This window comes from Phocoena sinus, chromosome 14 (assembly GCF_008692025.1).
Source record: "Phocoena sinus isolate mPhoSin1 chromosome 14, mPhoSin1.pri, whole genome shotgun sequence".
Taxonomy (NCBI): Eukaryota; Metazoa; Chordata; class Mammalia; order Artiodactyla; family Phocoenidae; genus Phocoena; species Phocoena sinus.
Window position 1 is genome coordinate 75,252,219 of NC_045776.1, and position 24,315 is coordinate 75,276,533.

Consider the following 24,315-nt stretch of genomic DNA (forward strand, 5'->3'; position numbering starts at 1 on the left):
GGTCACGTGCGCACAGGCCGGGCGCTGCAGGGCGCGCACTCAGGCAGGGGCCACACCCTTACCTTCTGGGGCCTCTCCGGCTCCCTCCTCCTCACTCTCCTGCCCTGAGTCGGAGTCGAAGTTCAGGTAGTCTTTGGCCAAGTTGTTCTTCCCTTTCGAGGGCTCAACGTCCAGGGCATCATTCGCCCAGGTGGCCACCTGTGTCCGCTTCTGGTGAACCGACAGGAACTCCTGGAACTCGTTATCTTCCCTCAGCTGCAGGTGCCGGGCGGCAGGGAAGCAGGAAGGAGGGAGAACAGGCAGAGAAGGCTCAGGCAGGGCTCACCCTTGCTAACTCTTCAGAGGGTAAGCACATCTTCCGAGGCCATTTCCCCCAGTCTCTAGAGGACCTCTGGGGCCAGCTGGGTCAGTCCCAGGGAGGGCGGCGTGGACTCTTCATCAGACAGAAAGACCAAGGAGCCACAGCCATGGCAAGGCGCTGCCCACCGGGCCCGCCCTCACTGCCCACCCTCCGCTTGTCACCAGGACAGACTCACCTTCTCCAGTGCACCTGCTACCTTTTTCTTCGTGTCATCCTAAAAACAGAAGGCACAGGTGGTGAGGGTCACGATGAAAGGAGATGGAAACGCACTGCCCTGGGAGGGCTGCTTTCAGGAACCTCGGAGAGGGGATTCTCAGGTCCCTCCCCCTCCCCTGCCTTCCCGGGGTGACCACCCTGCTGACACCCGGATGCGGCCAGGAGTGACCATTCACGCACCTTCTTAGTTTCTGGGGAGATGGAGTCTTTGTCTTTTGGAGGGGGCTTGGACTGGCTTGTTTTCTGGGCATGCTTGCTCCAGGCTCGGGGCTTTGTTGGGTCCCCAAACGACTTGCAGAACTCTACCTGCGAGGGACAGAGAGGGGGATGATGACACCTGCCACCACGCCTGGCACAGACAGTTCAGCCACTGACTGGGCGAGTGGATGAATAATGTAGACCAGCGCTTCTCATCCTGGGACCAGCGGCATCACCATCACCCGTAAGCCTGTGAGACGTGCAAATTCTAGGATCCCCTCCCCCAGCATACAGAATCAGAAACTCTGGGGAAACTGTTTCCGCAAACGCTGCAGGGGATTCACAAGCATGGGAGCTTGAGAACAGTGAGGAAGACCAAAGATGTCACGGTCTGGAAGGGGACAGGCTTTGGACTTGAGCGTGGAGAGAAAGAGCCAGTGGGTCGCTGTTGACAGGCAGGAGAGGGCGAGATTCACACCCACTCACCGTGATCCGGGACATGTCGATAAAACTCTTGTTGAAATGGTTCAGCGCTGTTTGGGCCTCTTCCTCGGACTTGAAGCCGATGAAGCCGAACTTGCGGAACTTGCCGCCTTTGGTGAACTTGAGGCTGCAGTCCGTCAGTGTGCCGAAGGCGGTGAACAGCTGCCGGAAACGCTCCTCCTTCATCTAGGATGGAAGGGGGACGATGAAGGGGGGGAGCCGGGGAGCCCTCAGAGCCAAGGGGACAAAAAGGGCTGGAAACCTGAGGCCCTGGGATTCCCCGGAGGTGACCTTAGAAGGGGCGGTTGCAGAGCATGCGCTGCAGCTGGACCCGGTTCCAGCTCTGGCTCCAACACTTACTCGCTGTGTGACCTTGAGCAAGGCCCTTCCCCACTTCATTGATAAGGAAATCAAGACTCAGAATGACTGCACTGAAACCTTTCTATCCTGTGGGCTGCTAGGAGGCTAAGGAGACCTATCGTACAAGCAGCCCAGCATCATGGCTGCTGCATAGCAGACACCTAATAAATGCCTGCCACAATGATGTGTGAACTAAGGAAATGGTAAACTACACAGTGCCTGCTAATTGTGGTAGAAAGGAGTATCCTTTCTATCACAAGGAGTACACAAGATCTCTCAAGCTATCTTTAGAGCTTGCTTTTAGGACTCCTCATAAGCATGGCTCTATGTCCCTATACTGAGCTCTCACTTTCATTTCTTGGCTTATTTACCCAATGACTATCTGCTGACTCCCACTATGAAAAATAAGAAACCTACGTCATCTATTCCTCCCTTCCAGTCTCTGTTATTTATTGGCTTTATTTTATGGTGGAGTATAGCCGACTAACAATGTTGTGATAGCTTCAGGTGCACAGCAAAGTGACTCAGCCATACATATACATGTATCCATTCTCCCCCAGACGCCCCTCCCATCCAGCCTGCCACGTAACATTGAGCAGATTTCCCTGTGCTATATGGTAGGGCCTTGCTGGTTATCCGTTTTAAATATAGCAGTGTGTACATGTCAACCCTAAACTCCCTAACTATCCCTTCCCTCCACCCTGTTATTTATTGTTTTTAATTCTTCCATCATTTATTCTAAAGAGTACACTTAAAAAATACCTATTATTAATCCATCCGTCAACTTTAGAGAGCGTCTCTTGATGCCTCACTCTGGTGGATGAGGATTTTAGCATGGCTACCCTTCCTTCCCCTCTCAACTACCATCTCATTTTGCTTCTCGGTACGGCTGTGTCTCTTACCCTTGCACGTCTTGTTTGGTGAATGAAAGAGTTAATAACAGTAGTAGTAGTAGCTAACGCTTTGAGAGCTTACTATGTAATTACATTAAGGGTTTTGAGACGAGGAACTTGTCAAGAGATGAAAGCCGTAAAGATGGTTACTCCTGGAGAGAGATGAAGGATAGGATGGAACAAAAGACTGTGCTTCTCGTTTTATACTGAATTTTAAAAATCGTATGATAGGTGCCCCCCCCATCCGCCAGGGGGCGGAAAAAGTAAAGTTAAAAAGCCACAACAATGAAATAGAAATGGTTTTATGTTCTCACTCTTTCTAAGGAGTACACAAGATCTCTCATGCCATCCGAACGGCACATTTTGTATTCTGGGAATGAGTATACCGGCCACACCAGTCGTGTAGGCGCTCTCTAAACAAGAAAAGTCATAGTGAAATAGGTACGGATGATTCACTTGGGCACAACGCACTAACCGTCTGACACCACACATTCAACTATTTCTTCACTCATTTATTCAGCATGTATTTACTGGATACCTACCACGTGCCACGTTCTGTGCGGACTCTAGGCGGAGACAAGTATGACTGGGGCACCCCTCCCCACTTACTGGATAAGCTGTTTAAAGCCCTGCACACTCACTCAGTTTTCTTCGACTATTTATTTCTACCTTCTCTAGAGGCGGGAGTGGGAACTGGAACGCAGGTCCTCGGTCTATTGCTCCCCACTTTCCTCCCAGACAGTGTTCCGAGTGGGAGAGGGATACAGGCGCAGTGTCTGACCCAGTCACGAGTCAACCCAAAAAAGCGACTGACAAGAGGGCTGTGGGAGCAAGGCATTCGACACAGCGTGGGGGCTGGCATGTCCCGGGGAAGGAGGTGTCTGGCTGGGATCACGTACCATCGGGCCGGCTGTGAAACCCTGAGCAGGCACTGTCCCTCTCTCCCAAATGTCAACGGGGAATCTGCCGAGAATCCCCTTTCGGGCTCTGAACCCTCCGGGAATCCTTCCCGAGATCGAAAGCCCCTGAGTTCTCCTCAGGCACCTCCCTCCCAACCTCCAGCTCCTAGCTGGTCCCAATTTCAGATTCTCAAGTCCAGGCTCTGCACTCACCCCATCTGGGAGGTTCTTCACGATCAGTCGCGACATGGCGCACGGTCCCACTGTTGTGATTCCAGCACGAAGGGCCTGCGACTACCACCACCAAATTTCACGCTACGGCTCTGGGCGCCGCCATCTTCCGCAAGCCGGAACCAAGTCACGTGCTCCAGGCGTAGCCCGCCCCGGAAGTGGGCGTGGCCAAAGAGAGCAACCCAAGGAAGTTACACCCTCCAAGGGGTGGGCCTGAGCGCTTGCATTCTGCGCAGGCACAGGCTGTTGGGCGGCGCCTGGAGAGACCAACGTAGTGGCCAGGCCGCCAGGGGGCGCTGGTCCCTAACATTGGCGGGGGATTGCCCGTCGGCAGAACAGCGTTTCACCTTTGCTTAGGCTCGGAAATCGTTTTAGCCACTTCCTGTATTTTTTTATTTTTATTTCTTTTCTGGTACGCAGGCCTCTCACTGTTGTGGCCTCTCCCGTTGTGGAGCACAGGCTCCGGACGCGCAGGCCCAGCGGCCATGGCTCACGGGCCCAGCCGCTCCGCAGCATGTGGGATCTTCCCGGACCGGGGCATGAACCCATGTCCCCTGCATCGGCAGGCGGACTCTCAACCACTGCGCCACCAGGGAAGCCCCACTTCCTGTATTTTAACAGGATCCTGGCCCAAGATAGTTAAGATGCAATCAAAGGAATAATTTCAGTGAGCCTCGGCTTTTGCATCTTCCCACACTAAAAGTGCTAAAATCATTAACTCGAGATGTCTGTTTCTGTGATTAGCAGTAATCTTTTTTTTTTTTTTTTTTTTTTTTTTTGCGGTACGCCTCTCACTGCCGCGGCCTCTCCAGGGCCTCTCCAGTTGTGGAGCACAGGCTCCAGACGCGCAGGCTCAGCGGCCATGGCTCACAGGCCCAGCCGCTCCGCGGCATGTGGGATCTTCCCGGACCGGGGCACGAACCCGCGTCCCCTGCAGCGGCAAGCGGACTCTCAACCACTGCACCACCAGGGAAGCCCAAGCAGTAATCTTTTGATATTCAACTACATTTATTTTCCCCCCTGCAGAAAAAGTCATATATCCTGTCATCTCCTTTACCTCTTTGGAACAGTCCCTCAGAGCTATCTGAGAAGCTGTATCCTCCTGGGCTTAAGTCCTCAGTAAGTCTGCCGAATAAAACACAATTCTCAATTTTTAGATTGTGCATTTTTGTTTTCAGTCGACATACGATTACGGGGTGTATTGGTTCCCTACCACCTACTCCAAGTTTCCAGAGACTTAGTGGCTTAAAACAACAGAAATGTGTTCTCTCACAGTTCTGGAGGCCAGAAATCCAAAATCGAAGTGTCAGCAGGGCTGAGCTGTGCCCGGAGTCTCTGAGGGAGGACCCTTCCTCCTAGCTTCTGGGGGCTCCAGGGGAGCCTTGGCTCTGTGGCTGCATCACGCCAACCTCTGCCTCTGTCTTCATGTGGTCTTCTCTCCTCTGGTGTCTGAATCAATCTATCTCCCTCTCTGTTCTCTCATTAGGACACCTGCTATTGGGTGTAGGGCCCATCTTAAATCCAGGATGGTCTCATCTCAAGATCCTTAACTTGATGTCCCTAAAGACCCTTTTCCAAGTAAGGTCGTGTTCACAGGTTCCAGGGGAAGGATGTGGGTGTGTCTCTTCAACCTATGACTTGAGGATTTACTTGCTTGGTAGTAGGTTACTCTGAAGGTCAGACTTCGCCCTGTCCACCTCTTACAGTAGACTGTCTATTCAAAGAAAACACACACACCCATGTAAAAATGTACCCTCAAGCCTAGAGTAGGTGACAAGGGGTCACTGTGTTTCCAAGTCATTTTTTATTCAACAGCTATTTATTGATATGTATGAAAGTGCTCTTTAATTAAATGACAATTAGGGGTTGTTTTCTGCACACCGCAACCCTGGTCAGAACAGGCTGGAGCAAGCTTTACGAGGCAGTGCTGAGATCTTAGCCTTTTATGAGAGGGCAAGTGTGGGTTGCCCAGCCAGGCCTGGTTTCACGTACTTTTCTTTTATTATTTTCAGGAACTGCCTTTATTAAAATGTGCAACTAAACGTAGCCTTCCCTAAAGAAATTCACAAATCAGAAGGCCTTTCAAAGGTATTAAAAGAAAATGGAATGCTCTCGGCTAATCGCACAACCCAACTCTGGGCCAAGAAAATATGGTCCCCACATGTCGGAGAAAGGAAGAACCGTTCCTGGGCTGTATATCCCTGGGCGTTTAATAAACAGCTAGGTTGTAACATTATTATTAGCCTTCCTGCCTTTCCGTTTTTGTCTCCAGCCTCCTTTTCTCTCCCACCAAATATTATCCAGGGGCACCTGGCCCCCACCAGGCTGGGCTCTCTGATTAGACACGGGGATTTTTTCAAAAAGCAGGTAAATCTAAAATCTAAACTAGCTCCAATCAATCACGGCTGCCTTCACAAATGTACTCAGGCAATGAGAAGTCTGTCTAGGCTCTGCAGTAATTAAGGTCCCACCAGAGAAAGGCCAGCCGTGGGGAGAGATCTTGGAAGGGTTGGGGGATGGAGAGAGGAGAGAAAGTTGGACCCTTGATTTCCTCCACATGAGGCGTCTAATTATGAAAAAATGTCAGACAAACTCCAATAGGGTGGGAGGGGAGACATCCTACAAAAATCCCTGACCGGAACTCTTCAAAATTGTGGAGGTCTTCCAAAACCAGGGACGTCTGGGAAATTGACACAACCAGGAACAGCCTCAGGACGCAGGATGACCCAATGGAATGTGGGGTCCCAGATGAGATTCTGGAAAAGAAAAAGGACATCAGGGGAAAGCTGAGGAGATCCAAACACAGCGCGGACTTCCATTAGTAATAACACATCAATATGGGTTCGTTCCTTGTGACAAACGTACCACAGCAATGTTCACAGTAGGAGAAACTGGCTGCAGGGTGCGTGGGAACTCGAGTGTCCTCACAACTTTTTCGTACACTGAAAGCAATTCTAAAATAAAGAGCTTATTAACTATCTCTTTAAAAAGACATTTTGAAGATTAAAAGAGAAGGATGAAGGAGGTCAGTGTTTATAGAGGTGGAATAATTGGCAAGGCATATTATAAAAGGGCAAAAAGCACGGTACACAAAGATATTCCCGTTGGTGCAGAAAAGAAAGGCATGGGGGTCTCTCTGCACGCCTGCTTCTGTACGCCGGGCAGCAAACCATGTCCTGGGCCGGATGTGGCCTGTTGCCGTTTTTTGTCTTGGCCTCACAGCTAAGAAGGGTTTGCACATTTTTAAGTGGTTGAAAAAAATATCAAAAGAAGAATCACGTTGCATGACTCATGAAAATGATATGAAATTCTCATTTCCCTGTCCATCAATAAAATTTTATGGGAACCAAGTCACACATGTTCACTTATGTCTTGTCTGTGGCTGCTTTTGGAGACAGCAGAGGTGAGTCGTTGCGGCCAAGGCCGTATGCCTGCAAAACCGAATCTATTGATTGCCTGTCTCTTTATAGAAAATGTTTACTGATCCCGTGCTTGGCTATCTCTGGGGGAATAGACGAGAAACTGGTAACAGTGATTTCCTCTAGGAAGGCAAACAGGATGGCTGGGGGAAGGGGTGAGTGTTTGATCTATGTTTTAAAAAATCTAATTCATTTACCAAATGCAGAAGCTGGGCTCTTTGGGGCACATGGGTTGGGGGCTTGAGACATTTTAAGTAGAAAAGGTAACGCCCCAAAGCATTTTAGGCATCACTTATTTGACTGTTTAGAAAGGCTTTGCAAAGGTAGCGCTCTGGTCATGGTGGGTCGGCGTGCTATCAGGGAAGGCTTCCTGGAGGCGGTGAGCCTTGAAAGCTGGCAATTGACTTGTTTGGAGGGTTATGCGGAGAAGGGGCTTAAGGCAATGATGTGATTAAGTTGGGGAGGAAGAGTTGGGACTCCACATTTTGTTGGACGTGGTCCCTGATCCACGTGGCAACAGTGTTGTAAACTAGCTATTACCCACGTTTGTTTGTTGAGAGGAGTAAAGGGAAATGTAAATGTCACAGCTCAGAAATCATACAGCCACGATTCCAATCCAGCTCTGACGGAGCGAGTGCTAGGATGACCTCTGTTGTTCCCTCCCTTTCTCCACATCCTCGGCGTGGAGCCTCAGAGGTCTTCCCATTGGGAGAGGGCCCGTTTCCTCTTCTTGCATCAAGACCCGCTGGGAGAGTGGTACTAAGCAACAGAATGAGGCAGAAGCAGCGGTTCCACATCTGAGCCTTGAAGACGCGGGGCCCGTGTGCTGCCACGCTCTCTGGGAGCCCCACACACCCAGAGAGACACATGGCCTCGTCACTCCACTGCCCCCGGTGACAGCTACCCGATTACCAAAGAGGATCTGGTTTGAAAAGACAGTTCATTTCTTGACTTCAGCCTCAAGGTCCTACGAGGTCCATCTGCTGACCTCTGCTCCCCTTCCACTCAGCTCCGGCCATACCAGCCACTTTCTGCTTCTCAGATGTGCACACCTTGTTCTCACCTGCCATGGGTTGAATTGTGTCCCACCACCCCCAAAGTCCTTGGAACCTGTAAATGTGACCTTATTTGGAAATGGGGTCTTTGTAGATGTCATTAAGTGAAGGATCTGGAGATGAGGTCATTTTAGATTTAGGGTGGGCCCTCATTCCAATGGCCGGTGTCCTTACGAGGAGGCCACGTGGAAACACACACAGGGAGAGTTCTGCATGGTGACAGAGGCAGAACCTGGGTCATACAGCCACAAGATGAGATTTGCCAGCAACCATCAGAGTAGAAGAGGCCAGGCATAGATTCTCCCTCAGAGCCTTCAGTGGGAGCATGGCCCTGCCCACACCTTGATTTCAGACTTGTAGTCTCCAGAACTGTGAGAGGATACATTTCTGTTGTTCTAAGCCACCCAGATTGTGGTGATGTGTTACAGCAGCCCTCGGAGACAGACACCTCACCCCAGGGCCTTTGCATATCCTGGGCTCCCCCTTCAACTCTTCAGCTGCCCAAGTCCAGCTCATCCCTGGGGCCTCAGCTTAGATGCCCCATCCTCAGAGAGGACACCACAATCTACGTTAGGGCCACGCTGATTTGGCCTCTGAAAGCACCCTCCACCTCCCTCAGCCATTTGTCATCCCATAGATGTTCGCTTGTCCACATTTTTAATGCCTGTTGCCCCCAGATGGAAGCCTCGCTGGGCAGGGGCTGCATCTGCCTCTGCTCGCTCGGGTGGGTGATGTGAAGGGCCGCCCAGCTCCCCTTCCATGACAGGATGGTTTGCAGGACTCCTCCTCCGCGGCAGGAGGCTGCCTCACGCCGTCCTGCGTGGCCCTGGTCCAGTGACTGAGTGATGTGTGTGGGGGAGCGGTTATAGAAGCCCAGCTTCCTTGTCCAACTAGGGGCAACCCTGAAGCCTCAGCCCATCTTCAGAATTCTCTGGAAGGTCAGCTGAAACCTCCTGTGACACCGCAGCACAGCCTGACTTCCCCTTCTGCGAACTCCTGCTTCCTTCCCTTCCCAGGTGCTACGTGTTCCCAAGATCGGTGCTCTTGTTAATGTCCATCACGTCCCACCCCCACCCCGCCCATCCTTTTCCTGCTTTTCCTTATTGGGTAAGAGGCTTCTTTACTCATCGGGTCTTCGCGCTGCCCATTTAGAAAGCCTGTCTGCAGTTCTAGAGATTGACCAGCAGATAGCGCCAGAGGATCATGTATAAACACGTTCAGAGCAGCGGAAACAAGGGGAAAAATCCTTGTGAACCTGAATCCACGGAGCGGAAGGTTTCAGGGACACTGTCCACTGGGCCCCCAGACATACGGGCCTAACCTGGTCCCAGTGGGTGGGGCTTATTCCTGATTTCACCCCGTTAGGGAGACAGAAACCAGCATCCTTGCCAGCAGAACCCTGCTCAACGGAGCGCCTGGCAAGTTTGTCAGTAAATATTTCTGGATAAACAAGTGGATTTGAACCCAGAGGAAGTGCAAGAAAGCTGTCTAACTGCAGAAAGCAAGAGGGAGAGTTCTGTCTGGGATGGAAGGCAAGGACACTGCTGGTCAGGGTAGCAAGCAGGGAAAAGACCATGGAGGTCTTGATAGTTTGAGGTAGGGACCATCTACAGAGTCATGGGCAGGGTTAGGAGATGCCAAGGATCAAAGGCAACGGATATGCATGCGACAGGCTGAGAAATGGCCCCCCATGAGATAGCCACGTCCTAATCCCTGCAAATTGAGAATACTACCTTATGTGGCAAAAAGAAAAGAAAAGAAAGAAAGAAAAAGAACAGGAAAAAAAAAGTGTCTTTGCAGATGTGATTATTTTGAGATTTCTGTGTGTACCTAGAAGAGGGAGGCAGACGGAGATCTGAGTCCCACAGAGAAGACGAATGATGCGAGATGGGGAAGAGGGAGATTTCAAGGCGCAGCCTTGAAGGTGGGAGCGATGCAGCCACAAGCCAGAGAACGTTGGCAGACACGCGAGGCTGGAGGAGGGAAGGGACGGAGTCTCCCCAGAGCCTCCAGAGGCAGCTTGGCCGCACTGACACCTCAGTGTCTGCCCAGTGAACCGGATTTCGGACTTTCGGCCTCCAGAACTGAGAGAATAAGTGCATACTGTTTTAAACCCTCAAGTTTGTGGTGATCTGTTACAGCAGTCACAAGACACTAATACAGAGACATTGCTACTCCAGGACTGAAGAGGTAGAGGGAGGGAGGGGGGCGACCGGGGGCTACTTAGAGTATGGGCACAGTGAGACTCAGCCACTGTCTCATGACACGGTCCAAGCTGGGCGTGGGTGGGATCGAACTGCCTTTTCTCCCGCCTCCAATTGCCTGATGGTGCCTCCCATTGGCTGAGCCCAACAGGCGGGTGAAGGATGGATAAGGGTAGGGTCTGGGGGTCAATGGACCCTAACCAGCGCGCCAGCTCTGTGCTCGCAGCAAAGACCTCCCATTCCCAGGACAGCCCCATATTTTGATGGATTTTCCTTTCTTTCACAGGACAACATATATACCTCGCAGTGCGATGCTTCTGGAACACTTTCTTGAAGTTACCTTTAATGATTAACTTATCATTTCTGATTTGGTAAAAATTAAAAATATATAATAATCAGTATCGGTGATGGTGTTGGGAAATGGACATTCTGTAATATTCTGAAAAAAGTGCGAAATTGTTACATTTTCAGGGGAACATGATTTGAAAACCACATAGGAGACTTTTTCACAACAGTTGTATTTCTTGGAGCTTATTTTAGGAAGTTTTTTTTGTTTGGGGTTTTTTTTTTTTTTTTTTTGCGGTACGCGGGACTCTCACTGTCGTGGCCTCTCCCATCGCGGAGCACAAGCTCCAGATGCGCAGGCTCAGTCAGCGGCCATGGCTCATGGGCCCAGCCGCTCCGCGGCATGTGGGATCTTCCCGCACCGGGGCACGAACCCATGTCGCCTGCATCGGCGGGCAGACTCTCAACCACTGCGCCACCAAGGGAAGCCCAGATCCTGTGCTTTTAATTACAATGTTGTACTGCCTTTCTCACAAGCAGAGGCAAAGTACTTGCCCATTCAAATACTTGTTAAGTTCCTAGCTCATCCCAAGTGCTTTCCATGTGCGATCTTACTTATTGCTGTGCGAACTACTGGCTTCAAGAACTATTCTTATGCCCATTTTACACATGAAGAAAGTCATGCCCGGAGAGGTAGAGTGACTTTCCCACAGTCATGCAGCTGGAAAGTGGTAGAATGTGAACTGGAGACCCTCTGACTTTGGAGCTCGGGCTTTTGCTTTTGATTCTGTCTACAAGGACAGCACACTGGGGCAGGGCTTGGGAAATTAAGTGCCAAGCCCAGAGGGCATGAGAGAGGCAAGTCCAGCCTGCCTCCTTTCCAGACTCTGTCTGCCCCTGGGACCCAGCCTCACTCACACAGCTGCCAGGGATCAAAGTCCTCTCTGAGATGTATTTGCTGCGAGTTCTAAACAAACGGGTGTTAGCATGTAGCTAAGAGAAACACTGGGAGGACACAGTGTATGAAAGCCGACTGGCCTTTCAAGTCCTGGTGATTGATCAGCTCCCTCTTTGGTCTCTGCTCTCAGGGGCCAGGATGGAGGGGTGGGCAGACTCCCGCTCTGGAGCATCGAGGCAGAGCAGTGGGCTTCCAAGCTGGTACCGTCACACTTTCTCCAGCCTCTAGAAAACTCCCCTTTCAGCCGACAAGCCCATAAAACCAACACTCACAAAATAATAATGAAAAGCTACCATTTACTGATGGATTATGCTAATCACGCTAAGCTCTTTAAATGCATTTAAGCCAAATCACAAGGCGTGTATCTTTATTGGCCCATTTTACAGACGAGGCTAAGAGCACAGAGCTATTAACCAGTGAGGCTGGATTCCACTTAGCACTCAGCAAATATCGATTGAGCAAGATTGCAGGACACAGTTCCTACCCTCCAGTTGTTCACATTCCTCAGGGGGCGACAGAAAGAAAAAGAGACCCTGTGATCCAGCGTGATGAGTATTAAGACAGGGCTAGGCAGAGAGGATGCTCAGTATGGGTAGACCAGTTGTTTATACTAGAAATCCTCCCTTCTGATTGAGTCAAAGTCAGTTTTGATGGGTTTTTATCCCAGGCTTACTGGTTAGATTTTTTTTTTTAATTTGAATTTTTTATGAAGTATTGTTGATTTAAAATGTTTCAGGTGTACAGCAAAGTGATTCAGTTATACATATATATATATATATATATATATTCTTTTTCAGACTCTTTTCCATTACAGATTATCACAAGATATGGAATATAGTTCCCTGTGCTACACAGTAGGTCCTAGTTGTTTATCTATTTTATAGCGTATATCTGTTAATCCCAAATTCCAAATTTATCTCTCCCGTCCCCTTTCCCCTTTGGTAACCATAAGTTTGTTTTCTGTGTTCGTGAGTCTATTTCAGTTTGGTAAAGAAGTTCATTTGTATCATTTTTTTAGATTACACATATAAGTAATATGATATCTGTCTTTTTTTTTTTAATTTATTAATTTTTTTGGCTGCGTTGGGTCCTCGACTCTGAGTGCAGGTTTTCTCTAGTCGCGTCCAGCGGGGGCCACTCTTCATTGAGGTGTGCAGGACCCCCATTGCCGTGGCTCCCCCCGCTGCGGAGCACGGGCTCCAGGCACGTGGGCCTCAGCAGTTGTGGCTCACGGGCTCAGTAGTTGTGGCTTGCGGGCTCCAGCGCGCAGGCTCAGCAGTTGTGGCGCACGGGCACAGTTGCTCCGCGGCATGTGGGATCCTCCCGGACCAGGGACCGAACCCGTGTCCCCTGCATTGGCAGGCAGACTCCCAACCACGGCGCCACCAGGGAAGCCCGATATCTGTCTTTATCTGACTGACTTCACTTCATATGATAATCTCTAGGTCCATCCGTGTTGCTGCAAATGGCATTATTTCATTCTTTTTTATGGCTGAGTAGTATCCCATTGTGTGTGTGTGTGTGTGTGTGTGTGTGTGTGTGTGTGTGTGTGTATCACATCTTCTTTATCCATTCATCTGTTGATGGACATTTAGGTTGCTTCCATGTCTTGGCTATCGTAAATAGTGCTGCTATGAACATTGGGGTGCATGCAGAGTATTCTCCAGATATATGCCCAGGAGTGGGACTGCAGGATCATATGGTAGTTCTATTTTTAGTTTTTTGAGGAACCTCCATACTGTTTTCCATAGTGGTTGGACCAATTTACATTCCTACCAACAGTGGAGGAGGGTTCCCTCTTCTCCATACTCTCTCCAGCATTTGTTATTTGTAGACTGGTGATGGCCATTCTGACCAGTTGGTTAGATATTTTGAATACCACTCATTCTTGGTGGTTTCTATGAATGCTTGGAGGGCACAGAGGAAGCCCTTACCTCTCCAAGCTGCTCAGTGAAGATAAACCTCGAGGGAGGGTGAACAACCCGTGTGTGCAGAGCAGAGGTGTGGATGAAGGAGGCATTCGAGGGCCTGAGATGCTTGGTGTCCTTGAAAGATCACACTGGACACATAGATGCAGGTCCAGAGTGGACTTTGACCTTGCTAGGGCGTTTGGACATTCACCAAAGAGCTCTGGGTTACCCCATCAAAATTTGAGGCAGGGGAGGAATTTCAACCCCCTTGACTGTGTACAGTTCCCGGGACCATGTGAAGTCAGATCCTTGCGCCAGGACGCGGTTCTCGGGTTCCAAACTATACAGCGGTGACTTCTCTACCGCTACTCTTGCATCTTAGGAAATATTTGGGGACTGTAGGCAGATACAGCACCTAGTGAGGAATCACAATTAGGGTGTGTGCTTCAGCTCTCGCCCTTCTATTGCCAAGGCTCGGGATTCATGTGATGTTTGGACCTTGATCAGGGGAAAGAAAAATGAAGTGGCTGGGCTTTCCTAAACATATTTGAATGGAAAAACGTGCGTCCTGGAGAATCTATGAGATAATTCCCTTAAAGGGCTCTGCACACACCCTGGCACACAGTCAGCGCTCAATAAAGTGAGCCATGATTCTCATCAACATTGAGTAGTTCTCAGCCGTCTGCCCAGTGAGGTCACCATCCATCCCCCCGTCAGGACTGGCGTCGGGCCTGAGACCTTCGTTTAAAGCTTGTAGCATCAATAGAACAGGATTCAAATCATGTACTTTTTATTTCCCATAGAATGATTTCTCTCTGCTTGCATGAAACTTGCATTTTATTTGTTTAGGTACCTGGAAGACGAGGCATCCTGGTGGCTCTGAGGCCAGGCTTAGAGGACGGTGTGGAACTCTGATTGGGGCTGGGGTGACTGCAATGCAGTGCAGGCATTAAGAGCACAGCTTCTGTGCTTATATACTGATATTTCAAATCCTGACTCTACCACTGCCTATAGTATATGCTGGTAAATGTTCCATAATGGTTCTCTGGAAAAAACAAAATCCTGACATGTAGCATTTGTCAGTTACCATGGTGTAACTTCAATTGTGGCTGATTTCTACCCATGTCACTGAATGTGGAGTTGGGAAGAGATACACAGTAACGTCCCACTGTATAAAATTTCTACCAGCCAGAAGTAACCACAAGAACAAAGATAATGGCAAAACGTCATAAGACAATTAGGAAGGGATGAGTTTGGAGTAATTGTCTTTGTTTGTAACATAGTTTATTTAATTGTAACTTTCTATAATTTAATTTTGAATGATGGCCGTGTTTAACAACTCACCAAAGTTCCTGAAAACTGAACAATCGGCTCTCAAGAGTGGGTGTGGCCAGCTCCAGCACACCTCTGTCACTGGCCCTTCTGTGCGTTAGTTTCCGCAGCTGGTAAAACCAGGATGATAACCAATGATGACAGTAGTTGTGAGGGTTAGAGAAAATGTATGCACAGGGCGAGGCACAGAACAGACACTCAAAAACGGGAGCTGTCATTATCTGAGGTTCAGTTAGAGTTTGTGGCCTTGGGGTTTCTGAGGATGGGGACACAGCTTTTCTAGCACACCATACGTTTCCATTTCTCCCATGGGAAACAGAAACTGGAGTAAGGCAGGGAGATGGGTTTGCTACTGCCAGTCAGATGACGGGTGCTGGGGGCTCCCTGTGTACTTCAGCTCAATTTTTCCACCCTTAAATCTTGTCTATCTACCTATGTATCTCTCTCTATATATATCTGTCTATACATATATCTATCTATGTATCTATCTATGTATCTCTCTCTATATATATCTATCTATACATATATCTATCTATGTATCTATATATATATCTATACATATATCTATGTATCTATCTATGTATCTATCATCTATCTACCTGATGATGATAGTTATATCATCTTCTAGAAAATTGGTATCCAAGTAGCTACACCATTTTATATTTTGCCTAAATTTCAAAATTCTTATTACAAAAATAGCATATACTAAGTCTGCAAAGTAGAGATAAGCCAGTTCTGGAATCCAGCAAACATTTACTAAACTTAGGTACTATTATTGGAGAACATGCCCATACATTTTGTTGCATTGATGAAAGAAGATGAAAAGTCAATGTTTTCTCTCAGCCCAGATACGACTACTGTAGGTTTTCTGGTGTACACGCCTCTACTCTGTTCCCATAACTGTATTAAAAACAAACAAACACACACACAAAAATACCCAAAACCCAAACTCCCACGATTATCTTGTATATGCTGTTTCATGCTCTGCTTTTTATTTAATTAATTGTAAACATAAAATTCAGCTCTTGACGACCTGCAAGAAAAGATGGAGTCAATGGGGCGAATCATGTTAACTGCAGGGAATTATTGTCATTATAAAAGCTACTGGTATCCTCTACATTAATCTCTGAGATTTTGCCTCTGATCTCCTTTTGAGGTTTGGGCCCCTGAAGCTTCTGCGTTTTCAAAGTTAAGCTCATTGCATATCTGCCCCCGCATCAGCTTCTCTGCGCAGCGCCGGTGGACCCCGGTCCTTCTGAGACCTGCACTGACAGGACCAGCACCCCGGCCGGGGGGCGGGGGGCCGGAGCCCCCCATCGCCCCGCCGAGCCCCGCCCCCAGGGCTGCCCTGCTCCATCGGTCACGTGTGCGTCCCTCCCACCCTCCCGCCTCTACCCTACGTGCGTCTATAATCTTGTGCTCTGGGGAGGGTCCGGGTAGCAGCTGCCTTTGATCAGCCTAACATCTGGGAGACTCGGCACTTCAAGAACGCTGACTGGTGATCAAAGATGGGAACGCTGTGACAGCGGAGACTTGGCAAGGACCCAGCCCGGCTAAATGCACTGGTGGAGGAGGGGAAGGAAGGACAGAGGGAGTTGGGGGGCGGGAGCGAGAAGCAACCCACCCAACCGCAGGGGCTTGGCGGCGGCGGCGGCGGGGGGGAGGGGGTGCAGTTAGGAGCATGGGCTTTGCTTCTTGACCTTGACTCGCGGTGCCTCAGTTTCCTCCTCTGCAAAATGGGGATAATGTGAGGACAAAATGAGTTCAAAAAAGAAAGAGTACTTAGAACAGAAGCCTGGATCCCAGTTTGAGCTCATAAATGCCAGCTGTTGTGGCTGTGCTATTAGGGCCCTTCTTATTCCTAGAGCCGGGTCTGGGAGGGAATGATAGAGTCTGCGTAGTCCCCAAAGCTGCAGTGCCTACTCATTTGTAACGATCTATTTTGAGCCTCAGTTTCCCCATCAGTAAAATGGAGAACCACACAAGATGTTGGAATTCAGTAAGGATTACTGCTTTCCATTTGACTCATGGAGAAACCGAGGTCTCGAGATGGGAAGTCATGCAACCAGGAGCCAGTGCAGTGTTTCACCACCTGGGAGCTGGCCCTAACTGGAGGGTTGGGTTGCTGCTTGGTGGGCCCAATGCTGAGTCACTGTTTTTTTTGCTCCAGCCAAGAATTCTCCCATTCTCTCCTACAGGCTGGGTTCAATAACATTACTACCAACAGCAGCAGGTTATAATTTTATTTTATTTTATTTTAGGCTTTTGATTTCCTATTAAAGTATAACATACACACAGGGGAATGCACATATCACCACACTGAATTGTCCCAAACCAAACACACCCATGGAACCAGCGGCCAGATGGAGAAGCAGAACATTCCCAGCTGCCCCCTTCCCCAACTCCCGAAACTCTCTCGTGAGCCCTTCCGGTCACTACCCTCTCCATGGAAACTTCTCAAGTTGTTTTTATGTATTGCATGCTCACCAGGAACTAGGAGGGACAGGAAATGGCCTGGCAGGCACTGGCCTCACCTAAACCTTGCAACAACACTCTGAGGCCAGCCCTGTTAAAGATCCCTATTTTATAGATGAGAAGACAGAGGCACAAAGAGTCTAACAAAATTGCCCAAGGTCACACACCGGTCAGTGAGGCTTCAAAACTTTAAGCCCTGGCTGCAGGACTGTGAGCTCTTGCTGTTATAGGGATGATGCCTCTTGGAAGTGGGTCAGTAGGGAGAGCGTTTTTAATTTTTGGAGGAGAGGGGGTGTTAGGGAAGAAGCAAGCTTACATACAATAGTTGTGGGATGCATCAGGGCCTTTAGGAAATAGAGCTGTTCAGTGGCCCTGTGGGCTTTTAGGGTTGCTCCTGAGTTCCCAGTAAGCCGTGGCCAGTGGCCTGCTCTGAGGGACTGGACGCAGCCCCTGGACCTCTCTCCTCTCACCAATTTTTTCCTCCAAGAGCTTCATCAGTTCATAGAGGGGACAGGCAGATGCACCAGGGAGAAGCCCACTCCCCTTTCCCTGTGGTTTTAGCCTACAGAATACTTTAGCCTGGGTCTGAAAGCAGAGCTTGAGGCAAGGGTTCATGTGCAGGCATTTGACTTGGGAATTGATCCCAAGGAGCAGGAATGAGGGACAGGGAAGGAAGGAGAGCCAGTGTGGGCATGTGTTACTGATTTGGCCATGGCTACAGGCAACTGGTGTGGATTCTGCAGGACCTAGGAAGCCTCATGAAATGCATCTCAGAAGCATCCGCCCATGGCATAAAGAAGGGAAGCGTTTCTCCCTTGGCTCCTATCCCCCATGGGTCAAAGTGACCTCATGACTGTTAACTGCCACCCACTTCTAGGTTGTACATTGGTGAACCGGTCCCAACATCAGTGGCAGGGGCAAGAGGGGGGATTGAGTAGATATAAGAGGTGCACTGAAGGTCTGGAACCCTGGATGCCACTCTTCTCAGAGCCCATGGGCTGGGGCTGGCTCGTGCCCTCCATAGCCAACTGGTCAACCCCACCCATATCAGTCCTTCCTCCTCCCATCCTCTACTCTAGTGAACATACCCCCTCCATACCGCCTCTGACAGCACAAGATGGCACCTGCCTGACGTTAGGACATCCTTAAATTGTGTATCCCAAATATTCTCGTGTTGAAGTTCTAACCCCTAGTGCCTCAGAATGTGACCTTATTTGGAAACAGAGTCATTGCAGATATAATTCGTTAAGATGAGGTCATGCTGGGGTAGCGTGGGCCCCCAATCCAACATGACTCTTTTCCTTCTACAAAGGGTAACTTTGGACACAGACATGCACACAGGGCGAACACCACATGAAGATGAAGGTAGCGATCCAGCTGAAACATGTACAAGCCAGGGAATGTTGAAGATTGCCAATCAACCCACCAGAAGCTAGGGGAGAGGCAAAGAACAAACGGATCCTCCCTCAGAGGCTCAGAAGGGACCTCCCTTGCCGACAGCTTGATCTTGGACTTCCAGCCTCCAGAGCCATGAGAATAAATTTCTATTATGTCAGCCACCCCGTTTGTGGTACTTGGTTACAGCAGCCTTAGCAAACTAGTAAACATCCTAAAATAGAAAAATTCAGCGCTGCCAAGGAGAGGAGCCTCTCTTCAGGTGTGTTTTGGGTCATGGACCAGCCGCGTCATTAAACAAAACAACAGACCCTCTCTACAAAGATCTCATGTGCACGTAGGATTTTGGAAACAACTTTGGGCAGTCCTCAAATATCCTCAAACCCATCCATGTCTTAAAAGACATTCTGGAGACATGTAACTGCTCAGAGCAGTTTCAGGCAGACACGAGGAAGCATCTCTGAGCTGATTAAGTCAAGTGGATTTGATATACAGATGTTCTTTGTATGAACAACCTTTGTTGAAACATAAATCATGAGAAGGGAGAGAAGCCCAAAACCTTTCATGATGGAAGGCGTGTGAACGGCAAGAACTGTGGGTAAGGGGTTGGCACAAATAACGCCCCTTGAGTCATGTCACAGCTTCCGGCTCCCAGGAGGGGCCCACCAATGCTGGTCCCTTTCTGCTGGCCCCCAGGAAAGGGAGACATATAAGCAGGATCTGGAACTTGCAGACCAGAAAAAGTTACATGGAGCTGTTCATTTTAACCAGATTACCCAGATTTTCAGCAGATATGCACCATCACTGTTCCATCCAGATTCCCTCCCCCCGCACCCCCACTATTTTATTTTTTGGCATATCTGTGCGAACATCCTCTAGCTTCCGTGACCTTTCGCTCCTGGCATCTGCACCTGGAACTGTCTTTGGAGGTCTGCTCCCAGGCTACCGGCTGCCCTGCCTGCAAACCCAGAAGGCTGAGGTGCCAGGAGATAGACTACACCCCGGGCACCACCCTTAGCTGATGACAGACTGGTCCAGGAGCATGAAAGCTCGGCTTCTTTGCCTCGATGAGTTGAGAGGAGCTCTGAGGTATAATTTACGCTCCCAAGCTCCCCACAGGATCAGGCTAATCTGAGGCTTCATGGAAACCTCACCCCGGCTTGGTTTCTTCCCTGTCCCCCTTCTGCTTCCCCCATCACCTATTGCTTCCTCCTGGAGCATTTCCTTAATAAATCACATGCAGAAGACTCCTAGTGTCCGTTCCTGCTTCTGTGAGTCTGACGTAAGCGGGACGGTTTAGTCCGTTCAGAGGATCCCAAATATCTTCTCAAATATCCTGTGGGCCTGACCCAGATTGTGCTTAAGTGATAAGAGGAGAAAGAATAGCAGGAGATATTATTACGAGAAAACTTTTAGTATTAGGGAAAACTCCCTTCCATTCTAAGGTGATCAAAGCAAGAGGTCTGACAATAAGCCAGAGTTTCTCCATCTTGGCATTATTACCATTTGGGCTTGGGTGATCCTTTGTGGCAGGGACTGTCCCGGGCATTGGAGGATATTGACCAGTTGTGACCACCAAACATTGGCAGATGCCCTCCAGCTGAGAACCACTGCATTAAACCAAGATCTGAGCGCTGAGTAAGACTTAGGTCAATGAAAGCAGCGTCCTACGCAGAGGAAACAGCCTGTGCAAAGTCCCTGAGGTGGGAAGAACTCGGATCATTGGAAGAAGAGAAGGGAGGTTAGTGTGGCTAAAAGCAGTGAGTGAACGGGGAGATGGTCCAAGGGGAAGCTGGGAAGGGGGTCAGGGGCCAGATCGCGCAGGGGCTTGAGCGGCAAAGACTTCAGATTTTAACTTAAAAGCAATGGAAAGCCGCAGAAGTGTTTCCCCCCTAATTCGACGTGTAATTATTGAATGTCTACTCCATGCCAGACACCATGTAAGTGAAAGTCTGAGGAGGGCTTTCAGAGGAAGAATCACAATGAGTGGTGAGGTCACCTCCGTATATGAAATGGTCATTCCCAGCTCCAGACTCAGGAATGTCATACTGATGTTTTGAAATCAGCCACAGAAATCAGTAAATATTGCAAATCAGGACTTCCCCCACCATGTTCCCCATGGGATCATGTTATCTGCAACCAGAAACAGTTTTACATCTTCCTTTCTAATCTGGTTGCCTTTTCTTTTATTTCTTTTCTTTTCTTTTCTTTTCTTTTCTTTTCTTTTCTTTTCTTTTGCCCTCCCTCCCTCCCTCCCTCCCTTCCTTCCTTTCTTTTTTGCCTAATTCCCTGGCTGCAACCTCCAGTATAGTGTTGAATAAACACAGCAGGAGTGACCATCCTTGTCTTTCTCCTGATCTTAGGGAGAGTGCGGAATGCTTTTAATTAGTCTTTCATCGTTAAGCCTGTTGCTTGCTGAGGGTTTCTTGTAATCAGGTTGAGGAAGTTTGCTTTTTTCTTTTTCCTCACAAAAGTGTTCGATTCCGGAAGGATTTGCAGAGGAGTGCCTTGAGCTGACCTTTACTTTGAAAAGTCTCCACTGGCCGTTTAGAGGAGAGTGGCCTGCAGGAGGCTGGAGTGGAGGCAGGGAGGCCAGGGAGCGGGCCGTGAGGGGTGCTGGTGGCTTCAATGCTGCTGCTGGCCATAGAAAGAAGGGTAGAGCTTCAAGAGCTTCAAGAGATGTGGGAAAGGTGACACCGAAGGGAGTGCACCCGGCTGTATGCATTGTCCTAGGTCAGGATTTCTAGAAGCAGAGTCTGAGCAGGGGATTCAGGAGAACTTGATTGATTGCTGGAGACCGCTGGGTCAGGGAGAGGGAGTGAGGCAAGCAGGAAGGGACAGGGATGGGGGCCCAGTCAGGGTGTGGCCTCAGGTGAAGTCTGGCCCCGACCTCACCCTTGGGGGACTCTGGAGCATAACTTGCATTACAGAGTTGCCCCCCAGGTCAGTCAATTATCAGCTGCTCCCAGTAGGTGGGGCACAGCCTCCCAGGGGTGTCCATCTCTGGGCGAAGTGGCTTGATTCAGTCCAGGTCAATTTCCCAGGGAAGGTTGCATGGTTGTGGGCCTCCTGAACCACTCGGAGAAGCTCAGGGGCGGGTGCATCAGGGATAAAAGGGATGTGGGCGGGGCTTCAGCTCCATCTATCACGTTTGTGGAACGTACATAGGGCTCCATGTGGTGCCTAACAGGTCCAACGGGGTGTGGGACTAGTTTTTGCAAGTGCACCGCCAAAATCCTTGAAAAGATCAGGGGTGGCCTAGGAGTGTGTGTGTTTGGGTTGCCTAACCAACCCAAGTGCTTTTCCCAAGACTGAGGGGTTTCCCAGGATGTAGGACTTTCAGTGCTAACCAGGAGAGTCCCAGGCAGTAGTCACCCTGTTAGTGAAAAGTAACAAGGTACCTAATACATAGGATTATAATAAAATATGCTTTACCTACAGACTGCATGCAGGTGGCACGCCTTTACAAAGTCTGTTTCTAGTATTCATGTGGTGATAAACCCACCAGCGGGAAGCATTTTCCAGACATGACCTAAATTTCCTCCTAAAGACATCAGAAGATGGTAGTTTGGTGGTGGTTAATTCAAGCCCCTGTTTTGAAGGTGGGGAGATATTTACGAAGTCCTAAGGCCTCCAGTGCCCAAGTCACATGGCCCACGAGTGAAAGACCCCTCCTCATTCATCTGCGCTCTAACTGCAGTCTGGAAGTTAGAGGGATCCTGGAATTCAGATCTCCCACATATCCCTTTTTTTTTTTTTAACCCCAGAATCTCTCTCTCTCTCTCTCTCTCTCTTTCTCTCTCTCTCTCTCGCTCCCTCTCTCTCTCTCTCTCTCTCCCTCTCTCCCTCTCTCTCTCTCTCTCTCTCTCTCTCTCTCTCTCTCTCTCTCTCAAAAGAGAGACTGACTGACTTAGATCCTGAAGGTTTCAAATTTCTGCTCCACCAGTGGCTCCAGCCTTGAATCAGCTCCTTCTACATAAACAGGAGATGCAAATGCCCGTCTTGTGAGCTATCTCCCAGACCCCCTTCCCTGCTTTGCCAAGATACACAGTCACCACCTCTCCTCCCGAGCCTGGTGCCCAGCTGTCTCGGAGAGAATGAGCCACTTGTGAGTCCTACAGGGCAGCCCTGCCTGGAGTGGTCCATTGGCACGTCCAAGAGCATGACCTCCTCTGCCCTGGGCTCAGCTAGCTCCGGCCGAAGCTGGCCTGACTCTCCCAGGCTCCTGGGTGGCTCCTGCCCAGGAGAGGCCACACTACCTCTCACTCTGGTCAGAGTTCTGAGTTTTCTTGGAAGCACCTGATGGCAATTTTCAAAAACCTTATTTGACTTTTTTTCCAAAAAGAGCCCACTAAAACACTCTCACAGCCAAAGGAAATGCATCTCGGTTGGGGCCCGCCCATGTTTGGGCAAGCTGATGAGAGATTTTTTTCTCCCTTTTTTTTTTTGTTCTAATTGAAGTGTAGTTGATTTACAATGTTGTGTCAATCTCTGCTGTACAGAAAAGTGACTCCGTTTTACACATATATACATTCTTTTTTAAAAATATTATTTTCCATTATGGTTTATTCCAGGAGATTAGATATAGTTCCCTGTGCTATACAGTAAGACCTTGCTGTTTATCCATTCTAAATGTTATAGTCCCCTCTGCCTAGTGTTTTGAGAAAGATGACAGCAACTTGGTTTTCCGTTCTCAACTTTTAGGGAAGTTTTTATTTCTCCTTTCTTTCTTTCTTTCATTAAAGTATAGTTGATTTACAATGTTGTGTTAGTTTCAGGTTTACAGCAAAGTGATTCAGTTTTACATACATATATATATATAAATCTATTCGTTTTCAGATTCTTTTCTGTTATGGATTATTACAAGATAATTGAATATAGTTCCCTGTGCTATACAGTAGGTCCTTGTTGGTTATCTACTTTATATATAGGAGTATCTGTTTATCCCAAACTCCTAATTTATCCCTCCCCTTCCCCTTCCCCTTTGGTAACCGTAAGTTTGTCTTCTATGTCTTTGAGTCTGTTTCTGTTTTGTAAATGAGTTCACTTGTATCATTTTTTTAAGATTCCACGTATAAGCGATATCATATGATATTTGTCTTTCTCCGTCACTTTAGTGATCTCCAGGTCTGTAGATCCTGGGAATATCCCAGTTTATCCCCTCTCCTCCGTAAGACTCTGTCGGCTTATGGTCCCTCCCTTTTGAATGGAATTTGAGTAGGAACCTGTCACAGCAAATGTAGCACGTTGAGGATGGGCGAGGTGTGAAGGCTGAGAGCCTACACCTGAGTCTGTGATGTCCAGAACTGCAGGCGCTTTGCCTGTGTGAGGTGAGACAGGAGCAGGGGAGGCTGCCTTCTGCTGCAGAGGGAAGTGGTGAAATTGAGCAGCTCCGAATGCCACCATCCTCTCCTAATATTAGCTGTGTGGCTGAGGCAACCTGGCCAAGTGCATCACACACACAAAAGTGACCTCAGCCCCCGGTCAGGACAGATCAAAGACTCAAATTCCTGGGCTAGGAGGTGTCTTGGGCTGGATGCCCCCAGAAGCAGACCCTGAGCCAAGGAATCAAGTGCAAGTATGTTTGGGAGGTGATGCCAAGAAGCCCTGGGCAGCGGGGAAGGCATTGAGATGCAACTGG

The 24,315-nt window shown here is 49.0% G+C and overlaps 1 protein-coding gene across 1 annotated transcript in view; it reads right to left on the reverse strand.

Annotated features, from left to right (window-relative positions):
- Positions 1-3,754, reverse strand: part of RBM19 (RNA binding motif protein 19) — a 121,991-nt gene extending 118,237 nt beyond the window's left edge. Inside the window, exons 1-5 of the mRNA XM_032654072.1 lie at positions 3,624-3,754; positions 1,262-1,444; positions 758-883; positions 537-575; positions 63-255 (exon numbers count right to left, since the gene is read on the reverse strand). Of these exons, the coding sequence (XP_032509963.1) occupies positions 63-255; positions 537-575; positions 758-883; positions 1,262-1,444; positions 3,624-3,659 (577 nt within the window). The 5' untranslated portion in view covers positions 3,660-3,754. The remainder of the gene's footprint in view (positions 1-62; positions 256-536; positions 576-757; positions 884-1,261; positions 1,445-3,623) is intronic.
- Between the last annotated feature and the right edge of the window lie 20,561 nt (positions 3,755-24,315).